The sequence below is a fragment of the Tinamus guttatus genome, unplaced genomic scaffold (genome assembly GCF_059628265.1).
Source record: "Tinamus guttatus ecotype Peru unplaced genomic scaffold, ASM5962826v1 Tinamus_guttatus_pri_ptg000155l, whole genome shotgun sequence".
Lineage (NCBI taxonomy): Eukaryota > Metazoa > Chordata > Aves > Tinamiformes > Tinamidae > Tinamus > Tinamus guttatus.
This window is the reverse complement of record NW_028288689.1, coordinates 2,453,467-2,474,724: the sequence shown is the minus strand read 5'-3', so window position 1 is coordinate 2,474,724 and position 21,258 is coordinate 2,453,467. Positions and strand designations below refer to the sequence as shown.

At 38.9% G+C, this 21,258-nt stretch overlaps 1 protein-coding gene across 2 annotated transcripts in view; it reads left to right on the top strand.

Annotated features, from left to right (window-relative positions):
* GABRB2 (gamma-aminobutyric acid type A receptor subunit beta2) overlaps nt 1-21,258 on the top strand; it is a 148,203-nt gene that overhangs the window by 72,543 nt on the left and 54,402 nt on the right. For both annotated transcript variants that reach the window (XM_088522602.1, XM_088522603.1), the window contains one exon: nt 7,156-7,238. In XM_088522602.1, coding sequence (XP_088378728.1) covers nt 7,156-7,238 — 83 coding nt within the window. The remainder of the gene's footprint in view (nt 1-7,155; nt 7,239-21,258) is intronic.

The following is a 21,258-nucleotide window of genomic DNA, read 5'->3' as shown; positions in this document are numbered from 1 at the left end:
TCATGGCTGCAGCTCTGTCCCTCTCGGGGCCTGCCTGCTCTCCACAGCTCCATACCTGCTGAAGGGCTTTTTCTGTAGTCCTGTTCAGGGAGAAAGAGAATGGAGGGACCATTTTCTCCCTCATCAAAAGGAGAGGAGAAAATTGCTTTAGGATTCTGCCCTAGACTGAGGCAGCCTTCAGTGTAACTGTTTGGAAAGTTTATCTAATTGGTACGTGGAAACTGTGCTAAACGTTGGTGGTTACTCAGGCCCCACTAGCCTTCCGTGCCCTGGGTATGGAGTGACTCAGGGGATAATTCATTTTTCCCTTTTCCATTCTGGTTCAGGGTAAGCAGGTCATCCGTTGTCATTTGCTGCAGTCATTTTGTGCTATCTAAAAGGCTTCTGATGGGTTTTGGGGATGTCAGGTTGTTTATAAAGAGCAAAGGAAAGAGTGAATGAAGAGAAAGATGAGGGTAGATCTGGGTAAAGAGGAAAGAAATGGTCTGTGTTGTTTTGTTGTTTTTGTCTTTTTTTTCCTTTGTAAAATACCATACCTTGTTTAATAGAGGGGGAAAAAAAAGTACAGGGTTAAATTAAGTTCTTTGGTTACCCAAAAAGACAGTGCAGCTATGACTTTTCAATCTGGATGGAGATTCTAATCCTAGCTGATAGAGTAAGTAACAGTCTATATCTCTAATTCTGCCCTTCTTTACACCTTTTTCTTCAATTCTGGCTGTGATTGTCCGTGTTGGATTACTTTTAAATCATGACTTCCCTGTTAAGTCAGAGAGAGTTCATTTTACTTTTGTGTTAGATTTTTGAGGATTAAAATTGCAAATTTGGGTTCTTGCTGTGTTATAAAGGTTCTTGAAAGAAATATGGTTATTTCAGGTCTGTGTTAGGGGATTTCTTACTGGTCCTCCTCCCTGCCTCCCTTTTGCATTGAGAATAATTGTGCATAGGAAGAATCCACTTAAGTCTAATTATTGCTATTGACATTTCCTTCTGGAAAATCAACCTTCTTATTCTGACCCTCAACAACCAGAGGAATAGCAGCTTTGAGCTCTTATCTTCATTCTTCTGTGAAAATTACTAAATAAGCCGCACTCATAAAGCTGGATGTGCCTTTTCTACCCAAGGTTGTTTTGACTTTCACATTAATTTTTAACTCAGATGCATTCCCCAGTGCACAGAAAATATCTGATTTTCAGAGCATCCCCTTGGACATCTCCTTCAATAGACAAGTGCTTGATCGTCTTCTGGGTGGTGTTTTGTGAGCAGAAAGTGCTTTGCTGGACCGAGTCTGTCAACGAAAGCGTAGATTGAGGCCGTACAGACTGAGTGTAACTTCCTGCGGGCTTCTCACCCGGAGCACAAGTCTTTGACGGATGGAGGGAAGTGCAGAGCGGCAGGTTGTGCAGCTGCCGCCGGCAGCGGCTTCCCAAGCAGCTGGAGCTGCCGGCAGCGGCCGTGCCGGAGGTTGGCTCCCGCGGGAATCCTGCCGCGGGGAGAAGAGGGTTGTGCTGGTTTCCTCACACCACGTGCTTTAAGCTGGCATGCAGTAAATGTGGTGCATTTCCCGAGGGGGGTGAGCCAGGGCTTTCCCACAGGCGGGTGTCACGGTGCGGCACGATAGTGTTCCTGACGTTGTCACACTCGGAAGAGTTTCATAGGGTAGCTTGTAGGCAAGGGCCATGCTGTTTTAACTATGATGGTGTATAATTTACTTCCTTCTGTGTTTGTAGCACTATTAACTGCAGAATTTGTGCATTGATGTGGTGCATATTGTGTATTCTTATTTTTTTTCCTGGCCCTTTAATTTATTCATTTTATTTATTTATTCAATTTATTTGAGCATATGTTTTATTTATCTTCAAATAAAATGTCAGTGGAATTTGTATATGATGCAAAATGTTCACTAAAACTAGTAACAGTTACTTCAGGCATCAAGAAATGGGTACCAGCTCCGTGTGGCTGCTTGGAAAGCTGTAGCTCTCTCCTGTATTGTAAGAGAGTCTGTATTAAATTTGACGTAATATCAGAATTGTAAGCTAGATATTTCTGAGGAGATTGCAATCAGTTTTCATCTTGTGTTTTTTAAAGAGCTTGAATTTGTAGACAATGTAAGTCCTGTAAGAGCTTGTGAGGAAGGTGTTTCGTATCTTCTGAAACCCATTAAATTAAACAATTTTCTTAACTTTATTGGCAATAAACTTCTTTTTTGTATTAAATGGGGCACAATGTATTCTGAAGATATTTTGCATATGTGATTTATTAGAAGTATGAAACATGTCTTGGGTGATAGCAGTATAAAATTCTAAGACCCATTTTTAATTCAGTGCTGGCATTACTCTCTCTGAGAAATGTATTTTTTCCAACCATAGTAAGGAACATGCTTTGCAAAATATTTGAAAATAAAGCTCCCTATTTCTAGTATTGGTCATAAAGTAAAAGGAGTATGAATCCCATGTTAGTGGAGGAGATACATTGGTTCTATATTCCAAGGGGGTTTGTTGCACATGGAGTTATTCTGCCAACTTGTTCCCTGTTGTTTCATTGTGCTGCTTTTAAGGTTTTGCACCTCTGGGTTTTTTGTTTCCCTTTTTGAAAGGGAGAAGTGAATGCTTAAAGACAAGGATACACTTTCCAGTGATAAAATATTAACATTTTGAAGTGCTCCTCCTAGTTATGCTGCATAACTGTTTCCTTGTGTTGTATGGGTGTTATCTTCTCGAGGCGAGTATAATAATTCAGAGAGAGGCCTGAATGACTTCAGGCCAAAGCTCAGGTTACTGTACCGGAAGATTTTACTCAAATGGTGTGTGCTTTTTGCAGGGATTTAAGTTATGAACATGATGTTGTGGCTGAGTGTTGGACTGCTGGTAAGAGGATAACAGGCAATGCTATCTAATTAAATTCAGAACAGTTTAGAGAGCCATGTGGGAAGAGAGCTGCAGCAGGAAAAACAGGCATCATTGCATGGAATTCTGCAGCAAAATCTGAATTGGAAACCTGCACTGTGAAATTCTCCTGTATTTCCATGTCTCTTCCTGGCTGGCAGGAACATGGCATAATGGGCCACCTTTCAGCAGAGAAATCCAGTGCTTCTTCCCTGAAAGAATGACCACAGGCACACATTCTGGTTTCCTCTGAAAATCCGTATATTCTTCTCTTATTGATCACATAAGCAACAGCAAACCTTGATGAGGTCAGTGCTTTCAGGTCTCTCTATTTCAGGTCTCTATATTTTTATCAGCTTCAAAAGTTCTTTCCTGTCTCATTTGCATCCAGAAAATACTATAGAATTGTATCCGTCACATTATATCCTTAGTTCAGTTCGTGGTCGACCCTTCTAGCTTTAACAAATGCTTTTGGTGCTTCCACAGAATGCCTAAACATGCAAGAACTGTACAGAGCAGAAACAAGGGCAAGTTCACTATTCTTAGAGAGCCAGTCCCAAAAAGAGCAATGAACGAGCCAAGCTGATGCTTACATGAGAAGATGAGAAGCAGCGTTAGAGCATTTTGCGGATTCTCTGTAATCAGATGATATCATTCTATCCTAAAGTGAGACATGAGTTTGTAGTTGAAAGATCATGGCTGACATAAGTGGAATGTTCAGCTTTAGCAGCAGGCTTGTGGAAATGTCACTGTTGTTTGTTCCTTGCTAAAACCATCTCTCTGCCTCTAATCCCAAGAGGGAAGCTTGCACGTTTACCGCGGCTGCCCGGTCTGCCCGTGGCCGGAGCTGCCTCCTTGCAGGGCCGTGTCCGCGCCGCGCTGGGATGGTGCCTGTCTGGGGTGACGTTCTCAGCACCCCTGCACGTGTGGGCACGTTGCACAAAGCTGGGCTGGGACAGGGAGCAGGGCCACCTCCTGGCTCCGGTTTGTAGCGTGGCACCTGCTCGGCCCCAGCAGGAATGCATGCCCGAATTATTTGGAATTGTTGCCAGCAATCTTTCCTCCCCTGAAAGTTACCTGTGGGGCATATTTGTGTGGGGTGTGACTCTGCTTGTTGTGATGAAGCTTTCTTAGAGGCTACTTCCTAATAACTTTATCTAGTCAGTTTAATGTAGCTTTACTTCAGGCTTGTGGGTTGCTTTTTTTGTATGTATGTGTTTTTTGTTTTTGTTTTTTTTTTTCACTGCATAATCAGTCTACATCCAAAATATACATCATAAAATAGGATGCTGAATGCTCATTTGCATTGTTAAGAGTCATAAAATGAAGTATCACAAGGTTTCTGTTTCATTAAAAGCAAGTAAAAAAATTAGTGCGCTAGACAGTTGTGTAATGTGTTTCCTTTAGTACAGTGTTTCCCTGAGAGCACTGTATTCAGTTATCATCCCTAATGACTATAATGCATTGAGTCACGGCGTTGTTTTGTAAGAGCTTTCATTTTTCATTGTTTGTTCTCAAGGTTATATTATGCCATATGCCATTTTATATTTTATGTACTGCTCCAGACTATTTAAAAATATTTTTAATCCTTTTAAGAAAATTGAAATAACTTTGCTCTGGGGAAGAGGCTGTACATCTGCTTCAAGTATTCCTAGCAGCTGCAGTGAACGTTGTTTCCTTCCCTGCCTAAAAGGTACAGGTCGTGTGTGTTGAATTTTGGTGTGTTCAGAGGTGATCATCCTCATGTGCTCTTATATTAGTATTTCTTCTAGTTATTCAGCTTGAATTGCATGCCCTTTGAAATTGTCCAAAGGTAGTTTAGTTGTTTAAATGATTTTGAAGATGGGAGGTAGAAATATTTCTGCTTTGCCAAAGGTGAGAGAAGTTGGGATGAAAATGAGAAAGTTATGAAGAGGAAAGGATGGATTTCTTATTTTATTCCAGTAGATTTGCATTGTGGATGAGAATGAACAAACTGCTTAAATAGGTTATTCAAAGCTACTATTTTGATTTGCTTAAATCTCTATTCTACCAATTACTTTTTGTAGCTGTGTGTGTTTTTTTTGCTGTTTTGTTCTTTACTTTTTGGATAAGACAGGGCACTGCCTCTTCTATAATGTTCCTAGCAGAGCTACTACCCCAGCTGCAGCCTTTGAGCCCTCGTGTGGCATTTGCTGCACCAGAGGATCCTGCTGCAGCTGTGGGAGGGCTGAGACCGCTCGGCTAAAGCAGCGTCAGCCCCTCAGTGCCGTGACCCCCTGTGCTGGGAATAGCCCCGGCAGGGAGCAGCTTTGCAAACAGCGCTCCAGCCTGGCAGGCTCACATAGGAAGAATGTTTTAAGAGGAAGGGATCACAAAATTTAGCCTGCCAAGTTTCTATTTTCTCTGTTTCTTTTGTGCACTTAGATCTTGGCTGAATTTTGACTCCCACCTTTTTCATTCAAGAACGACAAACACTGAAGCTTTCTGAAATTCATCTAAACCATATGGCTTTTATATACACATAGATATAGAAATACTGAGGATATTATTTTTAAAGAATATGGACAGTAACATTTTTCTGTCTCCCTTCTGGAAACAAACTGTTTTGGCCGAAGTTTTCATCAAAATAATCAATCTTATGTTGGCACCTGACAAAGTTGGCCTTTAAAACTATCAAATAAGGAAGTAAGCGTGAAATGCAGGAGACTTTTAACAGTATGCACTGCTACCTGCTCCATTTACATTTGCTGTCAACATGTAGGTATGTTTCTTAGCAGTTGCTGCTGACAGAGCTGGAAGATTTCCATTCAGGGGAGCCAAAGGAATCATTTCTGCTGCTTTTGTCTGCTCCTGGAGATTTGTGTTATTTTGGCTCCTTTTCATGGCATTTGAATCAAGATTATGCAGCCGTGAAAGATTTGTGGTGACACACAATTACTGGCGAAGATAAAAAAAAAAAAAAAAAAAAATTCAAGAGCGATTCAGTGAGAAACCTTGTGGTGATCGAAGTAAGATCACTACAGATCCATTGCTAACTCCTTTCCCTGTTACCCATGGATTTGAATTGTGAAAATGTAGAATCAAGGGATCTTGCCTAGATGTACATAAAAGAGATGGGACTAAGTGTTTATAGGAACAACTTGTCTTCACCTTTCTCATCTTTACACCGAGGAGAAATTCACAGGGATTATTTTTCTGGCAATGGCAATTGGGGTAGGTTTGTTAGGTGGGACAAGTGATAATGATGCCAGAGTTGTGGTGTTGGCTAAGTTTGTGGGTGCCTTCTGGGAAGGACTGAAACATTTCTGAGGGGCTTTTGATCCTCTCTCAAGCGGACTCAGTTTCTAATGAGTTGGTATTAGGGATTAAAGGTCCATCAGGGAAAGAGTTGTCTTTATGTAAAACCTGCAGGCTCCTCGGCTAAATCCAGGCCTGTCTGTGTCGCACAAGCCGCGGCTCCCCTGCTCTCTTGCTTGCAGGCTCTGAATCGTCCGGTTGCTTTTCAGTGCTACAGAGTTGTGTAAAATGTTGCCCACTCAGGAGAGAGAAGACGACTAGGGATTGATTGAGCCCAGGCACTAGAAAGCCGTGACAGGAGCAGAGTTAATAAAATCCTGCCAAGCCTTGTGCCTTGGTTGGTATTCAGCTCAGGGCTGTTCCTCCATCAGGTCTATCAGCTAAAGATTTATTGATGGCACGGATGTTTCTCTCAACATTTGGACAGCACACTCGACACGTGTTAACGTTGGACGGTATCGTGTAATCTGGAGGTGAAAATATGGTCATTTTGCGAAAACAGTTGTGAGGATGTTTGCTTGCTAATGTGATTCTAAAGTAATCCTTTATTTACAAAGTATGGTTGAACAGAAGAAAGAAGAATTAAGTTTCACGTGAAGAGATTAGAGTATTAAACCAGGTTATGAAGTATGTGTATTTAGATTTGTGCTGCCACCTTTCTGCAAGCCTTACCTTTTGGCTTGAACTCCTACTATAAAATGGAGGAATTAGTACTATCTTAATTGATGGCTGCAATATTGTCAGGATAAACTGATTAATGCTTGTTAAGCTTATAAGTACTGAGATGATGGTGCCTAAAGGCAGAACTGCCTGCTTGCCCGCTAGCCTGGCGTCACTTGCTTAGAACAGCAGCAGTTACAATAAGTAGCGTACAGAGTATTTCAATAAAAATAGGCAAGAGTGTCAGTTATGCAGAAATATATTTTGCTTTCAACTGTTTGCAATCAAAGATTGGAATGAGATGTTTTAATAAGCACTTGTGTTTCCTTCCTAGAATTACAACAACAGCTGCTTGTATGATGGACCTACGGAGATATCCGCTGGATGAGCAGAACTGCACGCTGGAGATTGAGAGCTGTAAGTACTTTTGCAAATCCTACTTATTCTGTGGTCAACTGCTTCAGACTTTTTATTTCCGCATTTATTTATTTATTTTTACATGCTACTAACCTAGTTGTCTTTATGTCTGATGATATTTAGATCCTTGTAAACACACGCGAAAAAATAGCTTTCCAGATGGATTAGTAATTTGTGGCACAAGGATTAGCAAAAGTTATTCTGTGTTTTGATGGACAATTTTCAGCTTTAAAAGTCTCATTCAAATGCCTTGTTGGAGTTCATGTGAGGAGCATGAGGATTATTATCAGTTCTTTATCCTCCTCTGCTGCTGAACTGTGCTGCTGCTTGTTTCCATTTTTAAATGATGGCAAGGGTTAGATTTGTCTTTGCAGTAGGTGTTTTGCAGTTTTTTATCTCCTGTTCTATTGTTAAATTTTCAGTGCTCCTGAAATGCAGTCTATTATACATGCTGATTTAATAGCTGATCTGTCTACTGAGTTTTCCATATAGATAAAATTTGTGCTGTGAAATAAAATTTCATCTCTCTTCTCTGAAAACTCTTTAGGGAATTCTAAGTAACTTGGAGGAAAAAACAATTTACTATCACTTTTATAAAGACAATATTGCATGCACACATTACTTGACACTCTAATTAAGATTGTGTCAGCACTTCTGAGAAATGTTTCCTTTTCAGGAAATCTGTAGATAACTCAGCTGGGGAATATTGCTACGTCCAATGTGGCAAGCAAAATGACAATTAATGGCATGTTTTAAGGTGCACACACAGAAGTGTGTATATTATTTTAAACTTCTGAGCTTAAAGAGAAATTACATTTGATCTATGTGTGTGCAAGAGTCTGGCACTGATGTGGGGCAGCTGAGATTCTTGCTTCTCTTTTAGAAATTGTTTAAGGGTATACTTTAAATTTGCTGTCATGTTGTTCGTTTTAGCGTACTTTAAATGTATGTCAAAATGCCTTGCTGTGTTACATTTGTGGCACTTCTGACTGAAATAATTCATGTGCGTAAAGTCGGCAAACTGCATCTTTATCATTAAAGTTCCTTCCTTGCTCTGTGGTGCGATACGTAAACAGCAAATGTGATTATGGATTTTACTCCTTAAAAAATACATAATGTAAAATCTTCTTTTTTATTGCAATTGCTACAGAATTCATATTGACTGAATCTGAGTCAGGGGTTTCTAAATGCAGTCTTAAAATCAACCTGCTGTGCTCCTCCTATGGGACAAGAATTCTGTGCTGGCATGACTGTGCTCAGGTCTGGAGAGGTTGGTGGCTTAGCCTTGCTTTGTCAGCACCTTATAATCATACTGTAGCAGGGACCTGGAATTTGTCTTTTTTTCCAATGTGTGTGCAGAGGCAGGATTTTGGTGGCAAATTCAAAGAAGAAATTATCAATGACTTGTTAGGCACATGTGAGTGCAGCTCCCTCCCTCTCAGCCCTGGGAACGAGCGTAATCCCCTGTACCCTGACAGCTGTGACTCGCTCAGATACCTAAATCTCCTTGGGATTCACCAACTAAACACTCCTCTCCCTGTCATGACCCCTCTGGGAAATATTACCAGAAAATGCCTCCCAGGTCAATCCTTACTCAAAACTGAAAATTAAATGAAGTGTATCTCTGCTTTTCCACAGGAGCATGTGCTCTCAAATCATACCTTGGAAAAGGGGCTTCAGAGTTGTTGAAATCTGCTTTTTGTCCTTTGTTTTGGAGAAGAAATTCGAGCCCAGTTGCCTTACCTTGCAAGAAGCAGTCTTGGCTGCTGAGATCTTTTCTTGCAATTATTTTCCACTTGATAGAAGTGCAGAGAGAGGGTGGCAGTTTAACTTAGCCTGGTAGTTAGGATGCTTACAGAAAAGCTCCTTCTTGGACCCATCTCTTAGCTCTGTTGCAGCATCACAAAAGTAAAAGGGTTTTAAAAAGGATACTGTGTGCAACTAGCCTGTCCGCTATTGCAGGAGTAGGGCCGTTTAAGAATGTGGATAGAGGCATTACTTGAAATGTGCTTTGAAAACTTTTCTGCTTCATTAGAAAATTAATACACTTTACTCAATAGAATAACATATATAAAAACATGAATCTGTCTAATCTTTATAAATTGTTTCAGATAAAAATGCTTCTTAGGTTAAGGAAAAAAAAAGGCAGAAAATACCTCCTGAGTCATTTGGTGTAAATACTCAAATTTTATAATCACTTGTTTGAACTGGTAAAGCTCCATGTTAAAAATTGTCTTGATTCCTTGCCTTGATTCTGCTGGGTACCTGCTTCATAGCTGCTCTCTTATGATGCTTAGAAAAGAGTTTCTGAATTCTACCCCAAGTGTTTTCATGGCCAAGAAGGCATGAAATTATACTCATTCTGTGTTCCAACAATGTTTCTGAGTTTAATGTCTTCTCTGGCCCCACTCTGACCTTCGTAATATATTTAAAGAAAGCAGGCCTATTTTCTCATAGGTTTCACTTCATTAAACTGAACATGCCAGTCCCTTTTAGCTTTCTCATAAGAGCTAATTCTCCATTTCTCTTAACATGCTAATACTAGTTTTTGCAGCTGCTACAGTTTGAATTCATCGTTCTTCAATAGGAATGTTGAGTACTAAAGAGTATCCCAGAAGAACTTTCTGTTATGCAATTAAATTAATCCTACCCTTTTCTCTAGACATGATCTCCTAGAGCCACCTTTGCCTTTCTTCACAGCTGCATAACTTCAGCACGTCATTGCCTTTGCAGGGCCAGTGCACAGTAAGGTCTTTCCCTTTCTCGCACGTTACCAGCATTAGCCTTTAGATTTGATAACTTTTTGCTTGGTTCTAAAAAAGCATGACTTAGCATTTCGTAATACTGTTCGCACTAAATCAATGTTCTTGATATTGCTACAGTCTTGAAGGTTACACAGTTCTTGCTATATTTGTTCTGATCGTTCTGCTTTACTGGTGTCTGCAGATTTTGTTTCATTAGAAATTTCATTAGCACACAAATATTAAAGAAGAATATTAATGCAAGGAGGAGCATGAGAAGCTTTTCTTGTAACCATTCTTTAGCCTGAGTGTGATCTCTTTCAATGCAGTACAATTTCCTATGCATTTTTATTCACTTTTATGAATGGTCAGGTTTTCTGATAGTAGTACATAAAATGCTTTAATGAAGTCCAGTTTACTTATACTTTTTCTCAAATAAAAAAAAAAGAAAGAGGAGGATGTTGTCTGGATGGATCTGTTGGTATTACTGTATTTAAACTATGATAATTTTTATTCCATTCACCTTCCATTCCTTTTCCACTTTCTTTCCCCAGATTCTGTTATTGATATTCAAGTGATTGGTGTCTGGTTACTTGCCTATGTCACCTTTTCAAATTTCAGCATATCTGATGAAGTCTAATTTTTAAAAGAAATCTCATAGCTAATCAACCAGGAGACTAGAAGGAACTCAAGGGCAGAAAGAAATTCTAGCCAATTTGCAGCATAGTGGTTTGCATTTGCATAAAAAAATAGCTAAATCCGTAATGTATGTCCTTTACTGTTAAATCCATATTGCATGTCCTGTACTGTAAAGAAGGGAAATGAGTGTGGATTTTCTGAATAATTTTCAAATGTAGCTATTCAATACTTGTCTGGTACATTTGAACCTCTGTCCATTTCAATTCTATAGTTACACCTAAAGGCATGGAAGTTTCAGTTCTTCTTTTCTCTCATTTCATGATAATGTGTTTGACATAACTATACTTGTATTGCTCACGAGTCATTGACTATCTTGAGGTATCATTCAAAAACTGCCTTCTGAAAACATGCTTTCCATTTCCATACTTTATTGCTCTTCAACAAACAAGAATTCAAATGGTTTTTCTTTTGAAATGTATTCAGAAACTTTTTAAGTAGTGTACGAGAGATGTGGTATGAAAATAAATGTATTAAGGTCCTGGTGTGAGGCCTTAGCAAGCAGGGAGCTGCTGCTCAGGCCTGTTGAGCTGGGTAAAGGGCAGAGTCCAGATTAATGGAAAAAAAAATCCAGAAAGAAGAGAAGAAAGAGAATATTATTCCTCCCTGTGGCTGTGGAGACCAAAATGAAATGTTTCCTATTTGGATCCTCTGAAGGATCATCAACAAGAGAAACAGAAATCATTTGCTTGTACTGCACATGACTTTACAGATGCATGTAAAGCATAGAAAAAAATCATAGAAGCCTTTTGCTGAAGCCTGGGATACTTCGCAAATGCTCTCCCTGGTCATCAATCATAGGTATAACTGGGTCCCATGTTCCCAGAGCCAACAGGCAGCGCTCGTTTGGGTTAGAGGCCGATGTGCTTCATATCAGGAGCATGTTCCGCCAGCCCCTGGGATGCGGAGCCTTCAGCAGAGGAGGCAACTGAAGGAACGTGTCATTTCTGACATTCAGACAGTGGTTGCAAAATTGAATATAGGAGTTTGGGGCCTTCAGAGGCCAGAATTTTCTTTTTTTTTCCACTTATCAATTTTATCATGTAAGCCTTTGTCCTTTCAGCTAAATTCCTTTTGCAGTGTGACCCTTCTGTGGGGAGAATGTTCTTGGACCAGCAGGAATTAATGTTATTAATGAAGTTTCCCTTTTTCTTCTGGGTGCATCATCTGGACGGTTGGATGTCTTAATTTAGACCATTGCAATTCAACTTGTGTAGCACTTTAGGGGAAAAGAAATGCCTTAAGAAGGATCACAAATCATGCTAAGGGACAGAGACAATATGCTCAGTGCTGGCACACATCATCTTTCTGCTAGCAAGAGGGCATGTTGCGTCGGCTGCTGTTACTCGTGGCAGCAGCCAGTGTTTTGAGAAGGTGGCAAAGCAAGTGGAGAGGGCAGGATTCCAGTCACTGGGCTAAGGTAGCAGAGCGCAAAGAGGAGGTATTCTGTGCTCAAATCTCAAATCACAGTTAAATGCACTTAATTTGTCCATGCGTAGCTGTATCAGCTGCCTTCTTGGTGCATGCCACTTCTTTTCTTCAAAAAGTGTGCTGGGCTAAAACCCCTAAAATCTTAACGTCGCACCGTCCTCAGTGTATTTCTTATGCTTAAATTGTAGAGATTTTCGTAATAGGATTACAACGTTTACATATCTTTCAACTCATTAATGAATTTCCTGCATATGTCTCATAGTTAAACTACTTCACAGCTCTGAAGGAGCTTGTTAACAGTTCAAAACAAGAGATTACAGACTTGCATGGGATGTAGGTTAGAATAGATGCTTCCAACCTGGAAAATGTGACCACTGTAGGTAGTAGGTAATGTTACAGCTTTTATGGACTCCTGTGAGAGTTTTTGCAAATTCAGGAGAGCTAAAATGTTTGGCTTTGCTCATTTGAGAGTGAACATTTTCCCCATTCTTTTTTTCCTTTTCTTAACCATCAGAAACATTACTGACATCCAGTGTTTCATTTCCCTGCAATGTGTGGCTTACTCAGATCACACAGTGCTGAACAAAGGTTTATTCTGAACTTACTGTACTATTCAGGTTATTTCATTGCCATTTGTAAATAATGCAGTTATGGCAACTTCTATCAAAAAATCTTGTGTATGTCATTCATCTCTCCCTTGCAGATACCAATGGTAAAGTATTCTTACTAGGTGATTTTTGTGGAAGAATAAAATGTTTTTTCAGTGTTTGTATGTGGCACATTGTCCTCTTCAAACTTTTGAGCTTGCTTTCTCAAGATGTGTTCAAATTATGATAAGATGACAGCATCCACTGGACTTGCTGTGATGAGCAAACCTCACATGTATTTTAATCTATTTGCTTTAAAGAAAACAGGGCAAAGTAGGAATTTTTGACAGGAGCTTAATTCAGTTACAACCCATGACTCATTACAGAACTAAGACACTGACAAATTCAGATTTACTGTGATTTATCAGCTTGTTCAGAGTGGGAGTTTAAGGGTGAAGTGAGATTGCAATCCTAGTTGTTTTGGAGAGTTTGAACATGCAAGCTTTCATAAAAATGTTAAAAAAAAAAAAAAAAAAAATCTACAATGCTTGCTTTCTTCCTGCAAGTTGGCATTTCATGCCATTCACACATTACAAAAATGCTGCTATTTTACAATTCCTATATACTCCAGGTTTTTAGAGGAGGAATAATTAAAGTTGCTCATCTATTCCGGAGAGAAGACCATCCTTTTCTCTATTAAGAAAAACAAAAAATATTGCCATAAATTACGTGCCCTCATGTTCAGTATCAGGTTATCTTTTGAAGGCAAGTCAAAGTAAGAGGAGAGATCAAGAGCTTCTGAAGGTCAGGTTCCAATTTTAAAAATAATTTTGTTTAGCTCATTGTCTTAGCAGGAAATAAGTGGAGTTGAAAGCTAATAAGGGTTATCCTCCACAGTATCACTTTACTGAAAAAGTCAATTACCTTTTTCTAAATGAAATAATTTCTCAACATGGTACAGCTGTTATGAAATAGTAATATTTATCAGATACCGGAATCACTTGACCTCAGGTCATGTGCTTTAGAGGGCAACTGAGCCGGTAATTATTTTGCAGTGATCTTATGCCTGTGTCTCCTCCTATTCAAGATCTCTGTATCTCCCAAGTGTTCTGAGAAGAATTGAAATGCGTTTCCACAGTCATTCCGTTTCCTCCAATAGTGTCTTTTTGCATCATCTCTCCCTGTTCTGGAGAAAGTAAATACCAGTTTACTTTCATTGTTTGAAATCTAAATATGCCCCATTGATTCACCTTTAATCATTGATCAAATTATATTCACCTCCCGATGTCTTTTGAAGGCAACAAAACAGGACTAGTGGATGGAGAAACTACAGCCAAAGCCAAAGGCCTTTTTGTCTGTTGGTTCCCAAAAAGGAAAAAGTAGTTGATCTCCGAAAGTAGTTGATTAGCTGTTTATCCCCATTTTAGGTACAGACAGGCAACTGTCAGGATATTTTGGCTTCTGGAATTGGTGTATTAAGCTGGATTGTGCCTGGCTTCAGAGAGTCTCTTACTCATTGTTATGTTTCAGCAGGGAGGTGTATTCTTCTTGGGGTAACTGCATTTGGCCTTCATTTGTCAAGTTAGATTATATGCATTTAAATGAGGAAAACTTTATTTTTAGACTGCATAAAACGCGTCTAGGAATAGACAACACTCTGCTCTGTATTTATATTTGACCATTGATAATAGCAGTTGAAATAGTTATGTCAGTGCTTTGTTGCTTACTTGTTCTGGGTATGGACTAGAAAATGTGGATTTCAATCATTAAAAAAAAAAAAACTTTTTGCAGATTAAGATGAAATTTCACAAACCGTTTTTGCCTGTTTTTTGAAAGAAAAAAAAAAAAAAAAAAAAGCTGTGGAAACAATGGCAGCTCATACCCTATGCTAGGAAGTGCCCCTTCCCTTTGCTTTTGCAGCAGGCAGGAGTGTGGCCGGGGTGGCAGGGCTCGCGCAGGGCGCCCCGTGCTCGGGTGTCCCGGGGGAAGGCGGGTGCTGCCGGCTCTGCCGCCCGCTGATGCTGTTGGGTTTGGTGTCAACGCCTAGAGCAGGAACTGGAGCTTTGCCTCCAAGCGTGAGCTTAACCTGATTAGGATCAACGGCCCTCGCTGAAGAATAGAAAAGTCTGTTTTCTCCAGCCGTTCTTTTTATTTAAATCCTTCATTTCCTTTGCTTTTCTTACTAATGGTCAAAGGCAAATTGTTTCTCTTTTGGTCTTTTAGCAGGTGCAAGAAAGATTGTTTTTGTTAGAATACAAAGAAGCCAAAATGAAACAGGCTTGTTTTTGGTTTCGTTATGAAACAAGTTTTGGATGGGAAAAGGGCTCACCTTTCAAGTGAACGAGCCTGAGAAACATTATTTTACTTTGATCGAATAACAGACAAGAAATAGAAGCAGAAGCAATTTTGAAATTAACTTTTTTTTTTCCCTTTGATAAATGTACTACACCCTTTTAATGATGAGTGCTTTGTGAAGCCCAGTTATTTTTGTTCATTTGCTCATAATGTTTTGTACTGGTAATTCAGACTGTTCAAAGTGTGCCTGTGTCTAGCAAACACAAGCTGCTTTCTGTGACTGGCTGGAGTCCCATTTTCTTGTATCTTAAATCTATGTAGTATATAACTCAGAGTTAGTGTTGCCTGTGATAACAGTAGTTTGTTTAAAGAGAATTCAGTCATAGCTTTATCCAACTTTTGGCAATGCTAGGGGAATCAGTTGTCATCTCCCATCAGCCTATAGCTACTATAACTGATGTGAGAAAATGCCATTGAGTGCAAGTGATAAAAGAAATGCTTCATGAGGAAATTCTTTTAGCTTTAGATATATTCTTAATGCACATGGAATATTATGGGTGGTGTATGTGTTTGATATGCCCAAAATTTCAAGAGTAGCGAGTATTTTCAAAAATACGTTTTGTGAAATTGGAACATTTATACAGGAAAGTGTATCTTGTTAAGAGAAATCATGAAGATTATAATCTTAAGCATTTGAATTTATAGTAGCTTTTTGCTTATGGTTATAATTTAGATATATTTTTAATTGCTTTTTATGTGTGGAAAGAGAAGTCACCAAGTAGTTTTTATACACATGTCTGTGTTTCAAGACATACTTCACTGAATAATTCAGGTCAGAAGGGACCTCAGGAGATGCCTGGTCCAACCTCCTGCTCGAAGAAGGGTCAGCTCTGAGGCCAGACCAGGTTGCTCAGGGCTTTGTCTAGTCTGATTTTGGAAAACCTCCAAGAACAGAGACCACTCTGGGCAACCTGTTCCAGCGGCTAGAACCTATCCCAGCATACATCATCTGCCTGGGAATTAAGTATTTACAGTTATCCATGCAAAAATAGAATATAAGAAGTGTCAGGCAGCCTATATTGTAAGTAAAGAATAGAGCTTTGAGTCAAGTAACTGAATAACAACATCATGAGAACTCTGTCAATGAATTAGTGTATAAGTAGCCCTATAGTTTGAGAAAAGCATCTATGAGTTGTTTTATTTATTATTTATATAGATATATATATATATTCTCCTGGCGTAGCGTCAGCCACATCTCAGTTCCATTGCAGAGATCATGTTCTACCGTCCACAGCGAAGTTTTTGGGTGTGCTTTGCCATTCTCATTGTCTTGCTAAATTGTGCAAACTCTGAAAATAAGGATTCTTTTCCCCTGAGTAATTGTATAAGAATTTTCATAACACCATCTAGCTCAGTAAAAAAACTTCTTGGTTTATTCATCTTTCTAGATGAATAAACTTTCTGGAGCACTTCCTGGAATTTCTTAACTGCACCACAAATCAATAGTCTTTACTGCAGATGGAGCCTAGGTATGGATTGTCACTTCTGCCGGAATATACTGGAAATACACTTGTTTATCTTAAAACTTCGGAATTTATGCTGTGTTGTATTTCTACTTCTCTGCTGCAGAACAATTCACTGCTTATATCCAGTATCCTATGTGCTTGGCTCATCTTGTGCTTTGAGAATGTTACTTCAAGCTTGGAATATTCTTAGATAATAACAGGGTAATAGAAGATCAAAGAACTGATGGAAGTCAATATCCAGCCATATATGTAATGATATACCTTTTTACTTTGGCTTTGCGCGTGCAGGTACTGTGTTCTAGAGGAGAAGAGTATGTAATATTGAAAGTAACAACTTTTAATAGTGATAGTCTATGTCATGAATGGAATTGAATACACCATGCTGAATCCAGGCACTTCTACTGATGCATGAAAGCTGATTACCAAGCGCTTGATGTTTTGCATAGCCTAATACAACAATCTCCTGCTAAAATCACCATGGCCACTGTGTCTTCTGAATTTGTTAACTGATAAGCCATACACATATATCAGAAATGTGTGTGGTCAGTAGCAGACACAGCCGTGTTCAAGGTTCAGAATTGTGGCAGGCTGCTACAAGAATGAGTTTTATTAACGCAGAGCAGGCACCCGTATTTTACAGTGTGGGAGCTCATCCAGGTACATCAGGGGCTCTTCAAGAAACCTGGAATTTTTCTTCTCAAAACAGCATGGAATGGTCCAGTCTCTTCAACAGCTAACTTTTGGAAGACTGATACCTATCCAAATACTGCACAGGCAGCATGAGTGACACTGAAATGCTGGTAAGTAATATTTACTTATGAATTTTGCTCTTATTCTCTAGTTTCCTTTTAATGCCTGTCCCTTATAACCTGACAGATATTCTGTCACTATTTTGGGGAAATTCTGGAAAAGGAGAGAAAAATAGTAGTAGATCCTTCTTTTCTGTGTACATATGGTCCATCTCTATTTTCTTTCTCTTTAGTGTCCAAACGATGTAAGCAGTAATTGGTGACTGTCAGAATTACTGTCCTAGGGATGGCGTTATGCCAAGAAGCTTCTCATTCTCCACAGAGAACACCATGAACATAATGACACAGAATGCAGGGGACTTGATGATTATAAAGTGGATGTGTAAGTTCCTTATATTCCTCTGTGATACTTGACTCCCATGGTGTTACGTATGTGTAGTAACTAGAGCATTCTCTTCCTTTCAGAAGTGCTGCAAGTCCAGGAAAACCCATGGTTCTATCAGGTGAATATATGATACTATCCTGCAAAAACTAGCAAAGCTCCTAACAAACTTTCTTTTCTGCTGACCAAAAAGAACCAATGTTTGCTTGTTTATGTTGGTATTCATTATTATGACAAGATGAGGTTAAAAAGTGTTTTTTACATTTTGCTCTGAGGGCAGAAAAGCCCCTATCCTCGGACTGTACCCAAAATCTCTATTGTACCCTTTGATATGCTGTATGCAGCACAGCCTTCTATTTTCCTTTATAATGATTCGTTGCACGCTGCTGGTAATACTGTGGTATTGACTGGGTATGGATATGAGTAACTCATTAGCTTTCTTAAAGAAATAAAACCATGTTTTTAACTGATGTATCTGTGTCTTTCATTTTGAGTGCTCAGGAGTTACTAATACCAAAAAAAAAAAGATGGGAGTTGACTTCCATGTCTGCTAAGATTGGAATTGGTAGCAGTTCCTTTTTTCTGAACATCTTTTGTGGTCTTTGTGTACTAACCAAAAAATGGCCTTGTTCGTTTAGGTGGGAGATCTTGGATATTATGCAAATCCAAGTGGCAACTATACTGTGTGCATGCATGTCTATTTGTGGTACTCTGTGATACCTGTACAGACTTCTACTCACTTTTTTTTTGTTTGTAGTTCCATATTTTTGCAAATGAACGGTGTGCTACTATTTGCACACGTTTAGCTATGTAGTAGTTCTTACTTGGGCTGAAAGCTGTACTGAAGGCCATGTTCTGTTGTTAATGACAACTTTCTTTTGATCTTGAGGAATATATAGAATGTAATTGATTAGATTTTTGTGATTCTTGCATGTGTTAGGGCCTCCATTTTTTTACTAAGCAACAAATTGTAAATACCTTGGTGCAGTCTTTCATATTATTAATGGCTATATTAGTCTTAGTCTGTTCTCCAACTTTGGAGACTTCTTTAATATGTTTTGCTTTTAAAGGAAGCTCTCCAACATGGTTAAAACCTGTGGTTTTGCCTTCTGAGAATACTGCATCACAACTCAGAACTGGGGCCAAGCTGCTTTATCCAGCATTGCTTAGCCCAGCCATTCCTGAGCAGGGCTGTCCTTTGACTGTCTTGTGTCCATGTGAAAGTCAGCAGATTACCACTACTGTTCCATTTTTCACTGACTCTGGGTTTAAAGCATCCATAAGCAAATTATCTTTCTCATTTTTCCACCACCAGCTCCACAGCACAGGTTTTGTATACCCTTGAGGTAGAGTATTTGCAAGTAGCAATATCGCACTAATTGTCTGCAATAATCTTTTATAATAATGCTGCAAACTGTAGTTAAGGGCTTGCTATTTAAAATATTTTGCCTATGACTTCTTCCACTTTTCAAAAGCCAAAGGGCTGTCAATAATTTATGGGGTAGATATTGCTTGCCATATTGCTTAAGCAAAAATTTGTGACACTTGGTCTCCTGCTCAAAGAGACAAAACCCTGGCTCAGCTTTTGAAAATTATCTCCCTGTAGACAGAGACAAAGTTTACAAATACTAAGACTTCCATTTTTATTTAGACTAATCATGTACAGAGGAACATGGTCACTTAGGCTGGTGTACCTATATGCCAAGTACATTGTCAAGGTCACTTAGTTGAGTTTTTGACGGGTGAGGAAAAGATTTTTTAACAGTCTCTTTTTTTTTTTTTCTTTTTTTAAAGAGTTTTTCAATGTTTTAAAAATTTAAATGTTTTATTTAGGATCCTAGCTTTTGAGAGACAAAGGGAATGTCCTTGCAGACAAGACAGATCTGCAGCTTTCCACAGTAAAGCAAAGCACAGAATTTATCTGACAAAAGAGGAGAGGGACTTGTAAAGATGCACTGCTCAAGAGTACTTTGAGCTATCCCATCATTGTAAACAAATAAATGACATATTACCAACTAATTTCTGTGAGAACAACTTTATAGTGCTACTCAGATTCTCTGAAAAATCAATGTGATGCATAAAATGTGTTCCCCAAAGTACTTTTTTTCTTTTGAATAGCCTGACACTGTGCTCTGTGCTAAAGAGAAAGGGAGCATCTCACTAAATAAAGCCTATGAAAAAACAGTGAGATCAAGATGTTAGCTTTTTTAAAGTAAATTTTAACATCTTAAAAGATGAGTAATTGTATACAGCTACAATTGTAGGAGAAAAGCTGTAGATACCTATTTGAGTATGTTAAATTTCACAGTGGCGCTACAGAATGAAATGAAATTGAATTTATTCTCTTGATTCATTTTCCTATAGCTGTTCTTTAGAGGAAAAATAGACTAACAAGGTAGAGTGCAGATACATGTTGTAGATTCTATGATTCATCAGCATAGGTAAAGAATCTTTATTTTGTTTCTCCTCTCTCATTTACAAAGGCTGTAAGACTGGTAGCACCATAAGTAAGTTAACTAGATAAAATCTTCAAATGCACTGTTTCAAGAAATTAGGTTTTTGATTTGCGAATATTTATTGCTCCCTGGCTAGTGATTTAAAATATTCATCTGAATGCACTTACATACTGACAAAAACTGATCTACTTCTCTCCTAGATTTTTGATTGTTCCCGTTTCACCTAAATTCCCTCACTTTTGCAGATGCCTCAGTAGTTTCAATGACAAGTGGCCAATTTGATTTGACTGTGCAAATTATGTGGCAGCAGGATAGGAAATGCATCTCGTATCTATGGAAAGAAAAATATTAATTTTATCTCTTCTACAACTGGCACTCAGCAAGTACAAGTTTGGATCACAGACTAATCCTGAAAGTAAGATGTTGTTTGGGGGTCTGAGCCCGCTGTTCCAGAGGTAGGATACTAAGACAAGATACCTTTTAGGCAGCTTTTGAGATACCTTCCTCATCTGGCATCTGCATCTGAGAAGCAGAACAAAGCCATGGTAATACCCCCTTAGCACTGAGTATAATACACTCAAATCAGGGAGCTCAAAGAGAAAAAACAGGTTAGTTAGGTATTAAATAAGTCAGGAGAACTCTGGGTGCCTAATGTGGCAACATGTTTTGTCATAGACTCTAGCATGGCAAAAAAACAAAATTAAAAAACCTGGACATTCTCCGTTAGTTTGAGAGGATGGTAATAAGATCAGCAGGATACAGACTTCCTGTTGCATAGCAGGACTCAAGAATTTCTTCAGGGGTTGACTAGGACTGTTCTCCTCGGTGATTCCAGTCTGGTATTTTTTCAAACCCAGGCAGTTTTCACTAGTTTTCATTTGTTCTCTATTATTAAGATTTTGCTACCTTTAGCATGAACTGTTCTTTGTTTTATGTTTGAACAAGATTTGATGACAGCAGTAAGTGTTACTCGTGCCATGGACTTACTAGAACTTACTGCAATTTATGATGAGATTTCTCCTTATTCAAGCCAAGCACTGCTTTCAGAGATAGTGGTCTGAGTTTTTAAGGGAAAATATCTGCTTTCTAACTCTGGGCTAGTAGATGTCAGAATAGACATTTGATCACTGTTTTTTTAGCACGTAACTGGTTATCAG